Here is a 19,309-nt window from a genome sequence, read left to right as displayed (position 1 = left end):
TTATAAACACCATCAATAAACATCTCTGTATTATAAAGGAAGTCCTATAACTAAAACCTAGGAACGTATTTCCCTGCAATTCTTATTGTTTATGTATTAGCCTATTAGTTTGCTCTTTCCATCTGCAAGCGTAACTTCTCTTTCATTACTTAATGTTTTTAAGTGTATTCCAACTATTGAGGCTGTGATACTGTAATTTATAAGAAATATGTATCTGGTCTTCATCCCTGTTCCTGGCACAGAAATGGACACCCTTGGAATTTCCCAAATGATAAGTGTGATAAATGTGACCTCAGCACGTGGAAATTCCTGGGCCAGGGATCAGATCAGCACTACAGCAAGTGGCCCAAGCTGCTGTGCAGTAACAATGCAGGATCCTTAACCTAAGGCCCCACGAGAGGACTCCAGGTGTCTTCTGATCTATGTTAATGAGCAAACTTTTAGAAAGCTCCTAGGTAACCTAAGGATTTGGGCTGGTTGTCAGGGGAACCAACCAAGTGATTAACGTGTTAGAGGGAGTTCCCTGGTGGCTCAGGGGGTTAAGGATTCAGTATTGTCATTTCTGTGGTGTGGGTTCAGTTCCTGGCCCCAAACTTGTGCACGTTGCTGGTGCAACCAAAAAAGAAAAACAAAATTGGAACTTTTAGTCCCTCCCACTTCCTCAGAAGAGAAGACCTGGATATTGAGTTCAATCACCAGTGGCTAATGGTTTATATATTCAAGTCTCCATAAAATCCAAAAAAAGGACAGGGTTCAGAGAGGTTCCAGGTTGGTGAACATGAGAAGATAGAAGAAGAGTGGTGTGCTCAGAGAGCATGGAACCTCTGTACCCCTCCCATACCCTGCCATATGAATCTCTTCTATCTGGCTGTTCCTGAGATAAGTCCTGTTATAATAAACTACTGTTCTAATAAAATATTTCTCTGACTTTTGTGAGCTGTTCTATCAAATTAATCAAACCCAAGGAGAAGTTCATGGAAACCTCCAATCTATATAGCTGGTAGGTCAGAAGCAAGGTGACAACCTGAATTTGTGATTGGCATCTGAAGTTGTGAGGGGATGGGGGAGCAGGTGCAGTCTTCTGGGAATGAACCCTCTCTTAACCTGTGATATCTGATGCTATCTCCAGGTAGATAGTGTCAGAACTGGGTTAGTTCCTTGGTGGTGTGGTGAAAAAAAAAGTATCTGAATTGGTGTCCGAAAGGGGAAAGCACTTTTATTGCTGCTTCAAGTTGTTTATTTAGTATAGCAGTATACCAAATTGTTAGAAGAGTTCTACTTTGTAGAAATCTTTCATATACTATTACAACTGATTGATCCACATGTGTTGGTTATCGTGTTGCCTTTTACATATAATTCTTCCCCACTTTCTCTCTTCTTTCCTTGGAGATCCATCCCACCTTCCCGCTTATCAATGTCATAAAGAATTTCTGTATTTTATGGCCTAGCTCAGGGTCAGCAAACTACTGCCTTTGGGCCATATCTAGACTACTACCTCCTTTTTGTATGTAGGCAAGAATGGTTTTTATTTTTATTTTAAAGAAAGATTTTTAAATAATTGAAACAAAAATCAAAAGTATATTTTAATATGTGGAAATAATACAAGATTTAGATGTCATTGTCCATATATATATATATATATATATATATATTTTTTTTTTTTTTTTTTGGTCTTTTTAGGGCCACACTTACAGCATATCGAGGTTCCCAGGCTAGGGGTCCAATCGGAGGAGCTGTAGTCACCGGCCTACACCACAGCCACAGTAAAATGCCAGATCCTAGCCTAGTCTGCAACCTACACCAAAGCTCACAGCAACGCTGAATCCTTAACCCACTGAGAGAGGCCAGGGTAGCCTGCAATCTCATGGTTCCTAGCTAGATGCGTTTCCACTGCACTGCAACAGGAACTCCTGTCTATAGTTTAATTGGAACACTGCCACAGCCTATGGCTGCTTTCTTTCCACAAGAACTGAATTGAATAGTTGTGACACAAAACATATGGCCCACAAAGCTTAAAATATTTACTATATAGTCCCGTACAGAAATATTTTGCTGGAGTTCCCGTCGTGGTGCTGTGGTTAGCGAATCTGACTAGGAACCATGAGGTTGTGGATTCGATTCCTGGCCTTACTCAATGGGTTAAGGATCTGGCATTGCTGTGAGCTGTGGTGTAGGTTGCAGACGCAGCTCTGATCCTGCATTGCTGTGGCTCTGGAGTAGGCTGGTGGCTACAGCTTCAATTAGACCCCTAGCCTGGGAACCTCCATATGCCATGGGTGCAGCCCTAGAAAAGGCAAAAAGAAAAGAAGAAAAAAAAATATATATATATATATATTGCTGCCTCCTGGGCTAGCTGATTGTTTGCATGTGATGCTATGCCTTTTCCTTTTCCCTATGAGAAATTATACTTAGATGATATTTTCATGAATACAGGTTTTTATAAACTCTAAAACCCTACTGTCTGGTTTCTCATAGAGATGAAACCTTTTTTTTTTACTTTAAATATATCTAGTAATAGACTCCAGAGACCAAATAGTTTAGATCTTTCAATTGAATTAGGAATACCTGATTAAGTCTTAGAACAATGTTCCCCTTCTGATCTGTCCTTAATCCTATTTCTTACATACCCAGAATCCTAATATATACTAATTATAAGAGAGGAAAACATTTTTAATTGATTAGTTTTTATTTATTTAGTCTAGCTCTGTGGTTTCAAAGTTCTATTAATTTGTTGTTGCTGAACTCTGTCATGTTATTGGTCTTTAAAAGGAGAACTAGACCAAAACGCTGCATTTAAGCAATCTTCTCAAGTGTTAGCAACCAGGAATCACTTTGTTAGATATTTTAAAAATGAACAAAATACCACATTAGATACTCCCAAAGCTAAGTGAGGGCTGCATAGGGCAAGAACAGTCACCCTGCTTTAGGGTTTTAAGACACTTAAAGACTTTGGGATTCTTGTACTGCCACCAATGCTTCAGTGGAACTGTCTAAGTAATTTCTCAAGCTTCTAAGAATGAAAAGGGAAGTAACTCCTTGAGACGCTAGGACAACGGGCATAAACTAGCCTGAACTGACGTAACTGGGAGGTATGGTTCCCGTAACATTAGGAAGAAGCAAGCTTCTGCTCTGTTTTAATATGCTACCTCTAGTTTATTTGTTTCCAATAGAAGGCAGAGGTAACAATGATCCTAGCCTGGATAAGAAACTGTCATACTCTCAGATTCTTTCTGAATGTAAACATTAAGTGGCACCCCTAATTACTTCAGTAACTAGGTTTTTCCCTTCATAATTTAAAAGCACAAATGACCATTTATATACTTTGGTTGTAACGGGGCTATGATCTATTAAACATCTACCTAAATATGTAGATTAGAGGCTTTATATTTACTTACTTAACATATCAACCACATACTTACAATAGATGATTCAAGAGTCAAGTAGAAAAATAAGATCCAAAACAAACTTTATTTATACAGGACAATAAGGGTATTAATAACTCAAACTCTGAAAAATTAATTTCGGGTTGACTACAAGTCCATGATTCACCAAGATTTCTTTATGGAAGCAGTATAAAATTACATTTGGTACTTTTCTGTTCTCTGGCATTCTTCAAGCTTGCAAGGATTCAGAACACTTTAATGATAGTTTGTTGAAGAACAATAAAATGGGATGATGTCCTTAGAAGTCAGTCTCTCACAAAAAAGACATTATATCCAAGCTCTATCAAAGCCCCTGCTAGTAAGGCCCATAAAGGAATGAAGACATAGGACAGATTCATGGTAGTAAACTGTTCCAGTTTAGCACAGAGTGCAAGGCAGAAGGCTAATTTAAGTAACATTGCAATCAGGTACCAGGCTTTTTTTTTAATGTTGTGTGATCCATGTCGAGGGTCAAAGCCAGACTTACATCGCCCAGCCATTTTCACAATCAGCATGACAAGAAGGATAGTATCAAATATCCAGACTGGAATAAATATGAGGAACCAGTTCCAAGGTGCCTTCTCATCCAGTTTCAACACCAACATGATCAAGAAGAGTAATGTGAAAAGCCAGGTGAGTAGTACTCTCTGAGCCAAGGACATTCTCATTTAAACAGTTTAAAGAGGCTGTTGCAGAGTCGAAAAAAGGGAAATATACCTTAAGAGAAGGAAAAAAAGTCATGATAGTTTTGATAACAGAAAAAACAAAACAAAACAAAACAAAAAACATTTCTACTCCTGGTTTACAAAGCTGGATCTTTTCCATGCACATACTTCCTAATTTTGAAAACATTCTAGCATTCTTCCTTTCATAATCTACAAAATTTGTAGCCATCTTTGACAATATCCATCATTCCTTGTAACTGTGACAAAATACAATTTTGAGTCTATCCACTGGGTACAAGCTCTATTCAGAACGTCTTGAACAGGAGTTCCTATTGTGGATCAGTGGGTTACGAACCTGACTAGGATCCATGAGGATTCGGGTTTGATCCCTGGCGTTGCTCAGCGGGTTAAGGATTTGGCATCGCCTTGACCTGTAGTGTAGGCTGCAGATGTGGCTAGGATCTGGTGTGGCTGTGGCTGTGGCACAGGCCGGCAGCTGCAGCTCCAGTTTGACCCCCTAGCCTGGGAACCTCCATGTGCTGCAGGCTCAGCCCTTTAAAATAGTCTCGAACAGTCTGGTTCTTTTCATTGCTGTCACACAAGTCCAGGCACTCATGATATTTTTTTCTGCAATGCAAGGATGTTCTTAACCTTTCTTTGTGCATTTGAACACCTATAAAATTTCAATTAATTTCAAGGAGTACAAAGAAAAAGCATTCAAAAAGTGAAAAAGGAAGAGGTATCGAGTTAAGAGGGGAGTTTTAACAAGGAGGGAACAGTTAATAAAAATTAGGACATTAAGTAGAATTCCTATTTAAAGAGGTTATTGGGTTATATGATATAGAACACATTGATAACACTGGGTTTTCACATAGGTTTTCTCTTAATCTGTGAGTCTTGCATTTTTTTTTTTTTCCCCTTATGCTAGCCACACCAGTGGCATATGGATGTTCCTAGGTTAGGGGCTGAATCAGAGCTACAGTGGTAGGTATATACCACAGCCATAACAATGCTGGATCTGAGCTGTATTTGTGACCTACACTGCAGCTTGTGGCAACATGGGATCCTTAACCCACTGAGTGAGGCCTGGGACTGAACCCTCATCCTCATGGACACTACGTTGGGTTCTTACATGCTGAGACACAATGGGAACTCTGAGTCTTGCATTTTTTAATTAAATTAAAACATTAAATTAAATGTTTATATCAAAGTTTTTTGTTTTTGTCTTTTGTCTTTTTAGGGCCGCACCCATGGCATATGGAGGTTCCTGGGCTAGGGGTCTAATCGGAGCTGTAGCTGCTGGCCTACGCCACAGTCACAGCAATGCCAGATCCGAGCTGCGTCTGTGACCTACACCAGAGTTCACGGTAACACCGGATCGGATCCTTAATCCACTGAGCAAGGCCTGGGATTGAACCTGCAACCTTATGGTTCCTAGTCAGATTTCGTTTCTGCTGTGCCATGACAGGAACTCCTCATATCAAAGTTCTTATGGGAGTTCCCATTGCGGCTCAGCATTTACTGAACCCAGCTAGTACCCATGAGGAGGCGGGTTCAATCCCTTGGCCTCATCTAGTGGGTTATGGATCCAGTGTTGCCATGAGCCGTGGTGTAGGTCGCAGACACGGCTTGGATCCTGTGTTGCTGCAGTGTAGGCTCGAAGCTACAGCTCTGATTCAAACCCTAGCCTGGGAATCTCCAGATGGCTCAGGTGCAGCCCTAAAAAGACAAAATGAAAAAAAATGTTCTTATGAATATTACTTACTATCCAATAATCGAAACCACTTTAAAAGCATTTGATGTTTTGTGATTATTAGATGCTAAATTATTTATTAATCAGGACAATTCTGGGATACCTGGTACTCCTCCCAGAATATTTTCTTACTCTTTTGCCCTTCCATTTTTTTCAATGCTAAAATTACTAATTCTTGGAGTTCCCTTCGTGGCTCAGTGGTTAACGCATCCGACTAGGAACTATGAGGTTGTGGGTTCAATCCCTGGCTTTGCTCAGTGGGTTAAGGATCTGGCGTTGCCGTGAGCTATGGTGTAGGTCGCAGAAGAGGCTCGGGTCCTGCATTGCTGTGGCTGTGGCACAGGCCGGTGGCTATAGCTCCGATTGGACCCCTAGCCTGGGAACCTCCATATGCCATGGGTTCGGCCCTAGAAAAAATTTAAAAATAAATAAATAAAATAAATAAATTACTAATTCTTAAAAACTTGGAATTTTGATTGGGAATGAATTCATCTATAATACTTAGGTATAAGCACTTATTTAATCTTCACATAGAGGTTTACAGTATGTTGCATACTTATTCAAAAATTTTATATCAACCTTGTGACTATCTGGAAAAAGGATAAATAGTATAGGAAATCAGAAGCCAGGTTGCATAAAGTTGGGTGACAAGTTAACAGAAGATAATGAAATGCAAACAGCTGACAACATTTTGCTCCTTTGAAACATGTGGAGAAGATGAAAGATATGACATATAATGAGGTTGATAAAGGAAGGTTCAAGAAGAAATTTTCAGTAAAGGAGGAATCTATGATTATAAACTGAGGGTAATATGCTATTGGGAAGTGATAGCCAGGATAAGAGAGGAAGGACACTTGATGGGTACAGGAAAAGATCAGAAGGTAATGAGAATGGTAACAAAAGCATGAGTGATAGCAAGAAAATAAATAAGGAAAAGCTGAAGAACCTGGCTAGATGAATCAAATGCCCTAGACTACCATGTTTAAGTAATTATAATTTAGCACTAACTTTGATTACTACATATCTACTTTAAACAGTGGGTGGCTATCATGGTGCAAGAGTATGTGTTTTATTTGAAGAGTGACCTAAGAGTCTCCTAACTCCCTTCTTTGCCTTATATATATATCTGCTTGCTCACAACTTGTTTACTTTGCTGGCAGATACTTCATATTGCAGTATAAAAAAACAGATGTTTTGCTTCCAAGAAGGCATTTTCTTTTTTTTTTTTTTTTTGTTTTTTTGTTGTTGTTGTTGCTATTTCTTGGGCCGCTCCCGCAGCATATGGAGGTTCCCAGGCTAGGAGTCGAATCGGAGCTGTAGCCACCGGCCTATGCCAGAGCCACAGCAACGCGGGATCCGAGCCGCGTCTGCAACCTACACCACAGCTCATGGCAACGCCGGATCGTTAACCCACTGAGCAAGGGCAGGGACCGAACCCGCAACCTCATGGTTCCTAGTCGGATTCGTTAACCACTGCGCCACGACGGGAACTCCAAGAAGGCATTTTCTGTTCTAGTCTTCTTTTTTGGCCAGAGGCTACCACAGTGGAATGGGGGACTGAATTTGGAAGAGGTGGAGAGGTGCATACTGATTAAAAACTACAGGTGGATTTCACACTGTAAACTGAATTTGCCAAATTCCAATTTCCAATCTGACCACTTTTGTGGACCTTTAAAAAGTTTACGATAATACACTTGCTTAAACATAACTTTTCCATCAGCCAGCCATTGGATGGGTCAGGCTTTTTTTTTTTTTTTTTTTTTTTTTTTCCCTCATATAGGACTGAGTAGCAACTGGTCATAGGAAGGGTAGCAGCATGCAACACAGGTACTTTAATGCTGGAGATGAAAAGGCTGCAAAGAACGCAGTCTTGTGGTTATGTGGGATACAACAAAACTTCCTATGCACTGTTATTAAACTGCCCTCCACTAGGATGCACTCTGTAGATACTTAAATGATGCTTGAAGGATTGTGGATCTGGGGTACAGTGATGACATACAACCCCAATTTCATTAATTTTGGGGGGGTGGGGGCTGCACCAGTAGCACATAGATGTTCTCAGGTCAGGGATCCAGCCTGTGCCACGACTGCGACTCAAGCTGCTGCAGTGACAACACAGGATCCTTAACCTGCTGCACCACAAGGGAACTCCTCAGTAATTTTTAAATAGATTGTCGTTAATTTATGCTACTGTATTTGTTTCCTACTACTACTCTTTCCTTAAAGAAGGGGGGGGGGGTCGCATACCCCAAAACAAAAATTTGTTCAACTACATTTCCCACTTGAGGTGGTTTATTTCTGATACCTGAAAGATAGTTAAGTATTAGTCCATATACTTCCTTATGCAATGTTAAAACCTAAGTTGCTCCTAAATGATAAATCTTAAGGGCCCTGTCCACAGTTCAGTGTCTCAGTAACAGCTGTGTATGGACTTGATAATTTGTCCATTGTGCATGCCACACCACCTTCATTTCCCTTCTCTCGCAACTGCCAGTACACTTCGAAGTGAACTCGCCCCATCCCAAAGACAGTTTTGCTTAATGAGCCCACAAGACAGAATTCCTCTAAACAGCGAGTCACTTTCGAAAGGTTCCTGCTCCAACAGCCTTGGCCAACCTGACCATCCTTCAAAGGAACAACGATCTGCTTGCAATCTAACTGATTTTCGGGCCTACCTGTCCCTAGAAGGATAGTTCCTAAACTATCCTTGCCCTTTGTCTTCAAAGGCCTAAGATCGCCAGCGGCTCTCTATCCGGAACCCCCCTCGCTGCCCCGATTAGGCTCTGTGGGCCCAGTACATTTTGCAAATGAACGTAGCCCTTGCACGATATGATCCACAATGCACACAGGGACTGATGCCAAGCAGGTGTATGTGTGTGTCAGGCCGGGAGTGTGAGGGGGTGAGGGGCGGCGGCACGGCCCACGGAAGCATCGGGATGCCAGTGCCGCGGTAGTGGAAGGCGAGGGGGCGGGTGCACCTTTGGGGGGGATGCCAGCCCATTGGAGTCCTGGACTTACCTGGCAGCGCAGCTGGCCGGAGAGCGGAGAGGGGCGCAAAGATCAGTAAATTCGCCAGTTTGGATACTTGGCCTTTTCCACACTTTTTTCCCCATTAAATCCAGAACCCGTCACATGATAATCAAGAAAAATATCTCGATTCCGCCTCTTCAAACCACCACAGCGAAGGCTCTCGGACTTCTATCTCAGGGCCGCGCCCACATCCGGGGTAGGGTCTGACCGCCCTGGGCTTACCCTATAGGTAGAGAGGACGCCAATCTGGTTTTAGAGGCCCCTGTTCCCTGCGGTAATTGGGCCATTCGGCAGCCAGTGCAAACCAACCGACTTTTTCGTTCGATCGGGTTTGTCAAAAAGGCGGCAATAAAAGAAGCCACTGGGCCCGCCTCTCTACCTCTACGGGCTGGGAGGAAAGTCAGTCTAAGCGTAGCCTGGAACGTCCGTGGCCCCATTGGGCCTATGGTTGCCAATCAGGCATGCCAGCGCTCGGCCCCGCCCCCGAGGGCGCCCCGCCCCGCCTTCGCTCTCCCAGTCAGCGCGCGGAGACTGCAGGCTCAGGCGCAAAATCCTGCGGGAGAGGGGGTGGGGCGACGGCTCTGGAGGCAGCGCGTCCGCGGGCAGCTTCGTTGTGACTCTTCAAGCTCTCGCGGCGGCGGCGTCGCACGCCTCGGTGTCTCCCGCGCGCACCCCAGCCGCCTCCTAGCGGCAAGGCGCCCTCTCCTACGGTAAGAGCTGGCATCAGCTCCGCGCTCGGGCGGGCGGTGGGGAGGTCGTTGGGTTCTGACAGAAGGATGCACTGGACGAGGGGGGACAGCAGCGGGTGGGATGGAGGTGAGGGCTCTGGGGCAACGCGTCGCCCTCCACGCCTTTGAATTCTTCGGCAGCCGCCAGCACCTGCGCTCCGGCGTCGTCCGTTCTCGCCTCCTATCATTTGGCTGGTGGCGGAGGCTCAGCCTCCCTCCCCCCGAGCCCGCGCAGTCTTCGAGTCTTGATGGTGACGGGCCGAAGCCCAGCTCCGCCTCCCGCCTCTCCGCTCGCTCCCGCGGCCCCTCTTCTTTGCTTCCTTCCCCTGGCGCTGTGTTGGGGGTGCGTCGGGTCCTGGGGGGCGTGCGAGGCCATCGGGTGGGAGCCGGGGTCGGCAGGGAGCGGCCAGCTAGCGGCGGGAGGAGCGGACCGGGGAGAAGGGGGCGTCTGCGCGCTGGAAGCCAACTGGAGGGGTCGCTGCCCTGCTCTGCTCGCGCTGGGCGGGCAACAGTTTAGTTTTTCTGATTCCAGCAGTGACTGCGGAGCGGGTGCTGAAATCCTTGGCATGGGCCTTAAAGGGATATTTCTTGTCTGGAAACAATACCGCGGTACATCTGCGTGCTTCACCTTTTCTTATTTTTATCTGCCTCATGTTGACAGCCCGTGTCCTGGTATTGTTCCTTTGAGTCCTGGCTAGCTTTCTAACGCAACACCTCCTCCTAGAACTTCGGGGATTATTCTGCTACTAATCTATCACCCATTTGATTTTTAGCCTGGCAAAGAGAAAAAAAAAAGAAAGAAAAAGGAACTGCTTTGTAACAACATATGCTGACTAGGGAAGTACAGAACCTGGAACATTTTATTAATCTCAGTATCTACATACCAAGTAATTTAAAAATTCGTGGTGAATATTTTAAATACTTTGTAATTTATACTTGATTACTTTGTAAATGACATATCCTGCCTAGTTTGAAATTAGTTCGTTATTTGTGGTGTTTTGATTTTATAATTTTTGGCTAGCTTTAGCTAAACAGACATTTGAAGATACTTCTTTTTTTTCCCCTTTGGCCATAGCTTTAATATTTGCTCTTGTTTCTAGGGATATGTATTAAAATTTTTTTCCCCCAAACTGGACTTTTTCATACATTTTAAAAGTTTTTTCGGAAGAATTCTAGAGAATTAGGAAACTACGCACTTTAGCCTAAGCCGTGAAAGAGCATGACAATTTTAAATCATAACTTTTTGGAGTAAGGGTTACTAAGGTTAAGAGAAGGAAATGGGTATCCCCTGTCAGGTGTAGCACCTCAGCCCCTAGATTCCAGAGAAATCTGGAGATGTAGGGGAAAATGAGCCATGCCTAAGACCAGGTAACCACAGGTGGTTCCAGGTAAATTTTCTTGCTGGAGAAATAGCCTGCCTCCCACACAGGTTAGTTGTCTGCATGCATCAGGTGGTATTAATTTAGGTGGTAGTAAAGTAGGAAGTGTATGTGTTCTAATTTTCAAACTTTCTGAAACTATGGGCACAAATAAAGTATAATATAGAATGGGGGCACCCTTGTATTGTCAGGCCCCGAAGGGTAAACTTTTTTTTGAGTCTAAACTGGCACTGGACAGTTGGCCTTAAAAGTCAAGTAAGTAGCCTGAGCAATTTTTAAGCCCTGAACTTTTCTGGCTACACATTTAATGCAAAATTTCGAGGAATTTTAATGAAATAGGCTGCACTAAACTGAGCCAAGAAACATTTAGGGTGGCATATAGAAAAAAAAAAAAAAAAAAGAGGATCAAAAAATAGTTGGATTGCTTCTAGATTACCTCATTTAATCCTAATAATCCTAGCGGGTAGCTGCTGAAATTACTGTCCTCCCTATTTTACAGACAAAACATAGGTTAACTCATTTGTTCTAGATTTCTCAACCAATAAGTTGGTGGAGGTGGAACTGACATATAAGCGATCAGTTACAATGCCTATGTTCCAAGCTTTTGTGCTTTACCATCTCAGTAAAAATGGCTTTTAGAGATTTGGTTCAAAGAGACTAATCAGGGAGTTCCCATTGTGCCTCAGTGGGTTGGTATCCATGAAGATGCTGGTTGGATCCCAGGTCTCGCTCAGTGGGTTAAGGATCCGGCATTGCCATGAGCTGTGGTGTAAGAGACGTGGCTTGGATCTGGCATTGCTGCTCCCCTAGCCTGGGAACTTCCATAGGCTGCAGGTGCGAATCCTAAAAAGCAGAAAAAAAAAAAATAATAATCAGTGGAAATTAATGCTCCAAAACCATAAACTGAATAACACTTTGAAGTCATTGTGTAATAGGCATTGTTGAGTATTGCTGGGGATATAAGTATAGAGTCACCTTCCCTATCTTTGAGGGACATCCCTTTAGTGGGAGAGGTAGATATTTGAACAAATAATGGTAATATAGTACAGTATGTACTGTGAGAGTGCTGTGGAGTCTGGTTTCATGGAAAGAGAATTCAAAGTTTAGACAGACCAGCATTTGAGTTCCTATTTTGCTTTGTGACATTGAACAGGATTCCAGACTTTTTTCACCTTTAGTTTTCTTAAGTGTTAAGTGGAAAGAATAATACTTTATAAAGTACTGGTGCACTAGTAAGTCCTGAATAAAGAAGAAAGAAAGAATTTTAACAGAGTCAAGAAGGGGTTGGAGATTTAGCAGGGAGCTTTATCTGGAGCCTTAAAGAGTCAGTGATAATTTTCATTAGTGAGGAGGGAGGGCATCAAACACAGAACACACAACTGGAGGCAGGGTCTCAGAACAGGAATATGGGTTGTGGAGGGAATGATAAGTAATTGTGACTCTGTATAGAAAGTATCTGTGAAGACCAAATTTAAATGGCAATTATTTAGAAGTGTGGCTGGGTAATTTTGGTGGTTAGAAATTGCATACTTAGATAACTGAAATCATAGGAATATCTTGAGTTTGTGCATGATTACATTTTAATTCAGTATTTACCTTTTAATACTTATTTTCCATAGTGTCAGTTAAAACTTCATTGCCAAACATTTAAATTTCTGAAATGACACAAAATAGTGAGTTTTCAGGTGAGAAAAAACTACTTCCTAGAACAGGTGATTTTAGAGGACTTGGAAAGAAAATATGCTGGACTTCATTTTGAACAGGAACTGGGGCAGGAAATGGCTGTGGCTGAACCACTACCTGATAATCATAACATGATTAATTTTGACATTTAATGAGAAGAAGTAAAAGAGAAAAAGTGCACTGTATGCAGCTTTCCAGTTTCAGAAACAGTAGGGAAAGAAGCTATTAAAAGTGCACCTACAGAAAATTTGAAAACGTAGTTAAGCACTCATATTTGAAAGCATGAATGAAAGCACTTTAGTCTAACATTCAGTAAAATGTCTCTGACAGATAGCTAAAAGCTCTGTTGAACTGATGTGGCACAAGGTTTGGTGCTCTACAGACCTATGTCAAGTCCCAATTCTGTAGTCCACCAGTTGTCTAACTTTGGGCTCAGTATGTAATCTTTTCGAGGTTCAGTTTTATTTCATCAATAAAATAGAGATACATACCTTGCAAGATTTTGAAAATTAAATGAACTAATATATGTAAAACACTTGATACATTGCCTGGCTTATAAGACTTGCTCAAAAAAAAAAAAAGTTGCTAGAGCTGTTCAGCTAAGTTGAACAGGTGTACTTTTTAAAAAATAAGGTTCTCATATAGAGTAAGGAAACCAGGAAATGGCAAATGAACAAAGCCTTTTTAGGAGGCAGTGGATATTATATAGGTAACAGGCAGAGTTGAGTAAAGAATATAATCTTTGCAGCCACATACAAAATAATGGAAAAGGTAAGGAGAGAGTTTCACATTCTCAAATTTTTTTTCTGAAGAAATTAGGTTAGATTCATTAAACCAGATAAAGCAAATAAATAGGGTTTCACCATTCTAAATGACAATAAAAAGATGACTGAAATTGGGTCTTTTGCACTGTGAATTAAGTATATATTGAAAAAGAATTACTTTCTCAAATCTTAACTACCTTCTTATCCCTGAAATTCTTTTAACAGAAAAAAGCCATTATACAGTTAATAGGGAAGGCTTTAATTGCAAGTAATTCTGGGATATAGAGCAGGTTAATTTACACAGATTCCTTTTGTGTTGATTCTGTGTGTTATCACATTGCCTTTTGAGCACCAAATGTTTGATTGAGCCATATGTTGAAAAATAAACACATCTTCTTGTTCCAAAATCTATTGCTCCTCTTCTATTCCCTCTTCTAACGAATGGTTCTTCTAATATTCTATCCAAGAATAATGAAACATCCTTTTACTTCCCATACCTTTCATGTCCAAATCAGTCATGCATCTGGTTATTCTACTAGTTATCTATCTTTTAATCATGCTGCATCCCAACACCCACCTCTAGTTAAAAAAAAATGCTCATTGCCACTGACTTATTTCATGTCCTCATCATTTCTTCCTGAGATTATTGTCATTGGCTGGCCTCTTTAATTTAGTCTCATAATAACCAGTTTGCTACTAGCTTCCTTTCAGAATGATTTTGCTGAAATACTGACATAACCATATCAAACTTACATCTTTAGTGTCTGCACATGATGATTAATAAATACTTGATCTCTCCATGAATCTTCAACTTAAGATAGTATTAAATGAGTTGCATGCTTATGCCTGGAGTTTTCCTTGTGGGAAAGATTTTAACTACAAATTCAGCTTTTTTTTTTTTCTTATGCTGCACCCACAGCATGTGGAAATTCCTGGGCCAGTGATTGAACTTGTGCCACAGCAGCAACTCAAGCTGCTGCAGTGACAACACTGGATACTTAACTTGCTCAGATTCAATTTCTGTAATAGACAAAGGGTTTGTGGTTTCTTTTTTCTTTTTTTTCTTTTCTTTTTTTTTTTTTTTTTTTTTGCTTTTTAGGGCTACACCCACAGTGTATGTGAGTTTGGAGCTACAGCTGCCAACGTACACCACGGTTAGAGCAACATGGGATCTGAGCCGTGTCTGCGTCCTATACCACAGCTCATGGCAACACCCGATCCTTAACCTATGAGTGAGGCCAGGGATCGAACCTACATCCTCATGGTTGCTAGTCGAATTTATTTTTGCTGCGCCACAATGGGAACTTCTGACAGAGGGCTTTTTATTTATTTCTTTTTGAGTGAACATCACTTATTTGATCATTCAAGGAATTTGTCAATTTAAATTGTTAAATTTACGCATAAAATTCTTCAGAATATTTCTTTATTATCTTTTTAATATCTGTAAGATCTATAGCAGTGTCCTTTTTCTCATTCCTTACTGTTAATTTGTGTATCTTCTCATTTTTTTTCCTGAGCAATCTGTCTAGAAGTTTGTGTGTTATGCTGCTATTTTCAAAGAGCTAGCTTTTGTTTTTCTTCATTGATTTTGTGCTCTCAGTTTCAGTGATTTCTTTATTATTTCCATTTTGCTATTTACTTTGCATTTTATTTGCTCTTTTTTTGCATTTCTGTCTTTTTTTGCATTTTATTTGCTCTTGATTTGCTAGAATCTTTTATTTTTTAGAATCTTAAAATGTAAACTTAGTTCATTAATTTATTGTCTTTAAAAAAAATTTTACTGGAGTATAGTTGCCTTAAAATATTATGTAGGGGGAGTTCCCGTCGTGGCGCAGTGGTTAACGAATCCAACTAGGAACCATGAGGTTGCGGGTTCAATCCCTGCCCTTGCTCAGTGGGTTAAGGATCCGGCGTTGCCGTGAGCTGTGGTGTAGGTTGCAGACGCGGCTCGGATCCTGCGTTGCTGTGGCTCTGGCATAGGCCAGTGGCTATAGCTCCGATTGGACCCCTAGCCTGGGAACCTCCATATACCGCGGGAGTGGCCCAAGAAACAGCAAAAAGACAAAAAAAAAAAAAAATTATGTAGGTTTCAAGTGTACAGCAAAGTAAATCAGCTATACATATATCCACTCTTTTTCAGATTCTTTTCCAATATAGGTTATTACAGAATATTGAGTAGTTTTCTCTGTGCTATACAGTAGTTCCTTGTTATATATTCTATATATGGTAATGTATATATGTTAATCCCAACCTCCTAATTTGTCCCTTCTCTCTAATGTCTTCTAATATAATTTTTTTTAAATGGCCACAGGGAAATTGGACAGGGATTGAATCAGAGCTGCAGCTGTGACAACACTGGATCCTTTAACCCTCTGCACCAGTCTGGGAATCAAACCTCTGTGGCAACCCAAGCTGCTGCAGTTGGATTTTTAATCCATTTTTTGACACTGGGAACTCTTATAAATGTTTAATGCTATAAAATTCCCCTCTAAGTAGTGCTTTGGTTGCATCTCCCAAATGTTGATGTGTCATGTTTTCATTTTTATTCAATTCAAAAATCCTTGATGATTTTCCCTGTGATTTCATTTTTGATCCTGTTTGTTATTTATAGGTATGTACACAAGTTTCCCTGTATTGGGGGATTTTTTTAGATATTGATTTCTCATTGAATTTTACTGTGGTCAAAGAGCATGCATTGCATGATTTAAATCATTTTAAATATACTGAGACTTGTTTTATGGCCCAGAATATAGCCTGTCCTGGTAAATGATTCATGTGCACTTAAAAAATGTTGAGTGGAGTGTTCTGTAAATGTCAGGCAGATCAAGTTAATGATGACATTGTCTTCTCTATCCTTACAGATTTTATGTTGGCTTGTTCTCTCAACTTTTGAGAGAAGGGTTTTGAACTCCCTGACTATAATTGTGGATTTGCCAGTTTCTACTTGGTAGATCAGTTTGGCGCCCTATATTTCCAGGTTCTGTTACTAGATGCATGCATATTTAGGATTGTTATCCTATCTTGATAAAGTGAATCTCCTTGTCATTGTGAAATGGGCCTCTGGTAATCAGCTTTGCTCTGAAGTCTGCTTTGTCAGTATTGCCACTCCAGCTTTCTTTTGATTAGTGTTAGTGTGGTATATCTTCTTCCATTTTTTAACTTTTAAAAAAAGTTTGTATTAGAGTGTTTGTATTTAAAGTGGATTTCTGGGAATTCCAATGTCGCTCTGTGGGTTAAGAATCTGGTGGTGTCACTGCTGCGGCTCAGGTTGCTGCTGTGGCTCAAATTTCATCTCTGGCCTGGGAACTTCTGGAGGCTGCAGCCCTCCCCCAAAAATTAAATTAAAAAAAAAGTGGTAGATAGCATATAATTGGTTCTTACTTTTTTTTACTAGTCCAGCTTCCTAATCTCTGCCTTTTAATTTAGGCTGTTTGCATTTAATGTGATTATTGGTTTTGTTGGGTTAAATCTACCATCTTGTGACTTGTTTCTTTATTTGTCCCAGCTATTCTTTGTTCCTTTTTGTTCTTTCCTCATTGTGTGTCTTTTATGACTGTCTCCTTTATTGGTACATTTATTATCCATAGCTTTTTTTTTTTTTTTTGGCTTGTTTATAATAGCTGTACACATTTCTAACTTAGCACTTCTCCTTTTGAGTAGAACAAGACTTCTTGTATCATATAATAGCCTTGTAACAGTATACTTCCATTTTCCCTTTTCAACCTTGGGAAAGGTTGCTGCTGTCATACACTTTAATTTTATATATGTAATAAATTCTACAATGTATTTTTAGCTTTTTAGCTTTAATTGGTCAACTCTCTTTTAAAGGGATTTTAAATAATTTTTAGAAAAAGATTTCTTGAGAGTTCCTGCTGTAGTGCAGTAGGTTAAGCATCTGACTGCAATGATTCAGGTTGCTGTGGAAGCACAGCTTTGATCCCTGGATCCATAGGTTGCAGCTACAGTTCACATTCTGTCCTTGGCCTTCGAACTTCTGTATGCTGCAGGTGTGATCATTAAAAGAAAATGGGGGCGGGGGCTCTTACATTTATCTACATATTTACCGTTTTCAATGCTCTTCATTCTTTTGAAATTCATTTTCCCATCTGGTATCATTTTGCCTCAAAGACTTCCTGTAGTATTTATTGTAATGCTGTACTATTGTTGATGATTTTTTTTCAGCTTTTGTATGTCTGAAAAAATATTTAACAAAAAAATTTTTTTTTTTGGCAGTACCCATGGCATGTGGAAGTTTCTAGGCAAGGGATCAAACCCACACTGTGGTTGTGGCCTGTATCACAGCTGGTGGATCCTTAACCCACTACACCACAAGTGAACTTGCTGAGGAAAGTTTTGACCTTTTTTTGAAATATATTTTTGCTAGGTACAGAATTCCAGAATTCCAATTCTTTCAGGACTTTAAATACTGCATCATTGTCTTCTCATATACATCTTTCCAATATGAAATCTGCCGTTACCCTTAATTCTTTATACTGAAAGTATTTTTTTTTTCCACTGGCTGCTTTTAAGATGATCTTGTTACCTTTTTTTTTCCTTTCTTTTTTTGGCTGTACCCACTGCCTGTGGAAGTTCCCAGGCCAGGATCGAACTTGTGACACAGCAGCAATCCAAGCTGCTGCAGTGACAGTTCCAGATCCTTAACCTGCTCTGCCGCAAGAGAACTGCTCATTACCACTGGGTTTTAAGCACTTTTATTATAATGTGCTTAGGTATAATTTTATGTTTCTTATGCTTGGGGTTTGTTGAGCTTCTTGATTTGTAATTTATCATTTTCATTCACTTTAGAAAAATTTTGTCCATTGTTACTTCAAATAGTTTTTCTATGTTTCTTCACTCTTTTCTCTCATTCTGGTACTCCAGTTACACATTTATTAGGCCACTTGATAATTGTCCCACAGCAACCCGATACTCTGTTCATTTTTTTAAGCTTTTTTTCCCACTCCTTGTTTCAATTTGGATAATATCTGTTGATACGTTCTTAAGATTATTAACCTTTTCTTTTCAGTTTCTGATCTGCCATTATCTCATCCAGTTTATTTTTCTTTTTATTGGTTATGCCCATGGCATGTGAAAGTTCCCCAGTCAGGGATTGAACTTATGCCACAGCAGTGATAACTCCATATCCTTAGCCACTAAACCACAAGGGAACTCTCAGTGTATTTTTCTTACTAGACATTTTTCATTTCTGGAAGTATGATTTGAATCTTGCCTATATGTTACATGTTTCTCCTTTGCATGTTCAGGCTTTTGTCTATTTTCTTGAATACATTTGACCCTTGAAAATTGTGGGGATGCTGACTGTGAACACACAGTCAATAATCTGTATATAACTTGGTAGTCAGGCCTCCATGGTTTTGCATCTGCAGATTCAACTAATCACAAATCTTGTAGTACTGTAGTATGTTTTTATTTTTTTAAAAAAATCTGTGTATAAGTAAAGCTGCATTTCAAACTCATAGTATTCAAGGATCAACTGTTCAAAGTCTACCAGCTGAGGTTTTTTTTTTTTTAAATTGTGGTAAAAAATACATAATATAAAACTTACCATCTTAATCATTTTTAAGCATGTGTTTAGTAGTGTTAAGTATATTAATATTTTCGTGAAACAGCTCTCCATAACTTTTTCACCTTGGTAAATCTGAAACTCCATACCCATTAAACAGTAACTACTCTTTACTCCTTCACCATACCCAGGCAACAATTCTGCTTTCTGTCTCTATGAATTCAGCTATGCCTGGTACATCCATCATATTAATGGAATGATACACATTGGTCTTTTTGTGACTGGCTTATTTCACTTAACGTAATGCCCAGAAGATTCATCCATATTGTGATGTGTGACAGGATTTCCTTTAAGGCTGAAT

General features: G+C 40.3%; 2 protein-coding genes and 1 pseudogene across 5 annotated transcripts in view; 1 reads left to right on the top strand and 2 right to left on the bottom strand.

Annotated features, from left to right (window-relative positions):
* Positions 1-3,449: 3,449 nt before the first annotated feature.
* TMEM60 (transmembrane protein 60) lies at positions 3,450-9,068 on the bottom strand. The gene is made up of 2 exons (XM_021102551.2): positions 8,859-9,068; positions 3,450-4,139 (listed from the first exon to the last, which is right to left on the bottom strand). The coding sequence occupies exon 2, from the start codon at positions 4,088-4,090 to the stop codon at positions 3,689-3,691; it is 402 nt and encodes a 133-aa protein (XP_020958210.1). The 5' UTR covers positions 4,091-4,139; positions 8,859-9,068; the 3' UTR covers positions 3,450-3,688.
* A 68-nt stretch (positions 9,069-9,136) lies between these two features.
* LOC146400063 (uncharacterized) lies at positions 9,137-10,069 on the bottom strand (annotated as a pseudogene).
* PHTF2 (putative homeodomain transcription factor 2) overlaps positions 9,430-19,309 on the top strand; it is a 127,433-nt gene continuing 117,553 nt past the window's right edge. For all 4 annotated transcript variants that reach the window (XM_084977348.1, XM_084977345.1, XM_084977347.1 and 1 more), the window contains exon 1: positions 9,430-9,580. The gene's annotated coding sequence lies outside the window, so the exon portion shown is untranslated. The remainder of the gene's footprint in view (positions 9,581-19,309) is intronic.

This window comes from Sus scrofa, chromosome 9, assembly GCF_054392235.1.
Source record: "Sus scrofa isolate SSC_HxYL_T2T_F1_AM1 chromosome 9, Sscrofa_HxYL_maternal_Yorkshire_Landrace_v2.0, whole genome shotgun sequence".
Taxonomy (NCBI): Eukaryota; Metazoa; Chordata; class Mammalia; order Artiodactyla; family Suidae; genus Sus; species Sus scrofa.
Note: the sequence above shows the minus strand (reverse complement) of the source record. Positions and strands in the feature narration are given on the sequence as shown.

Excerpts from the sequence above, each read along its gene's own strand:
- TMEM60 (XM_021102551.2), bottom strand. The coding sequence starts at position 4,090 with ATGAGAATGTCCTTGGCTCAGAGAGTACTACTCACCTGGCTTTTCACA.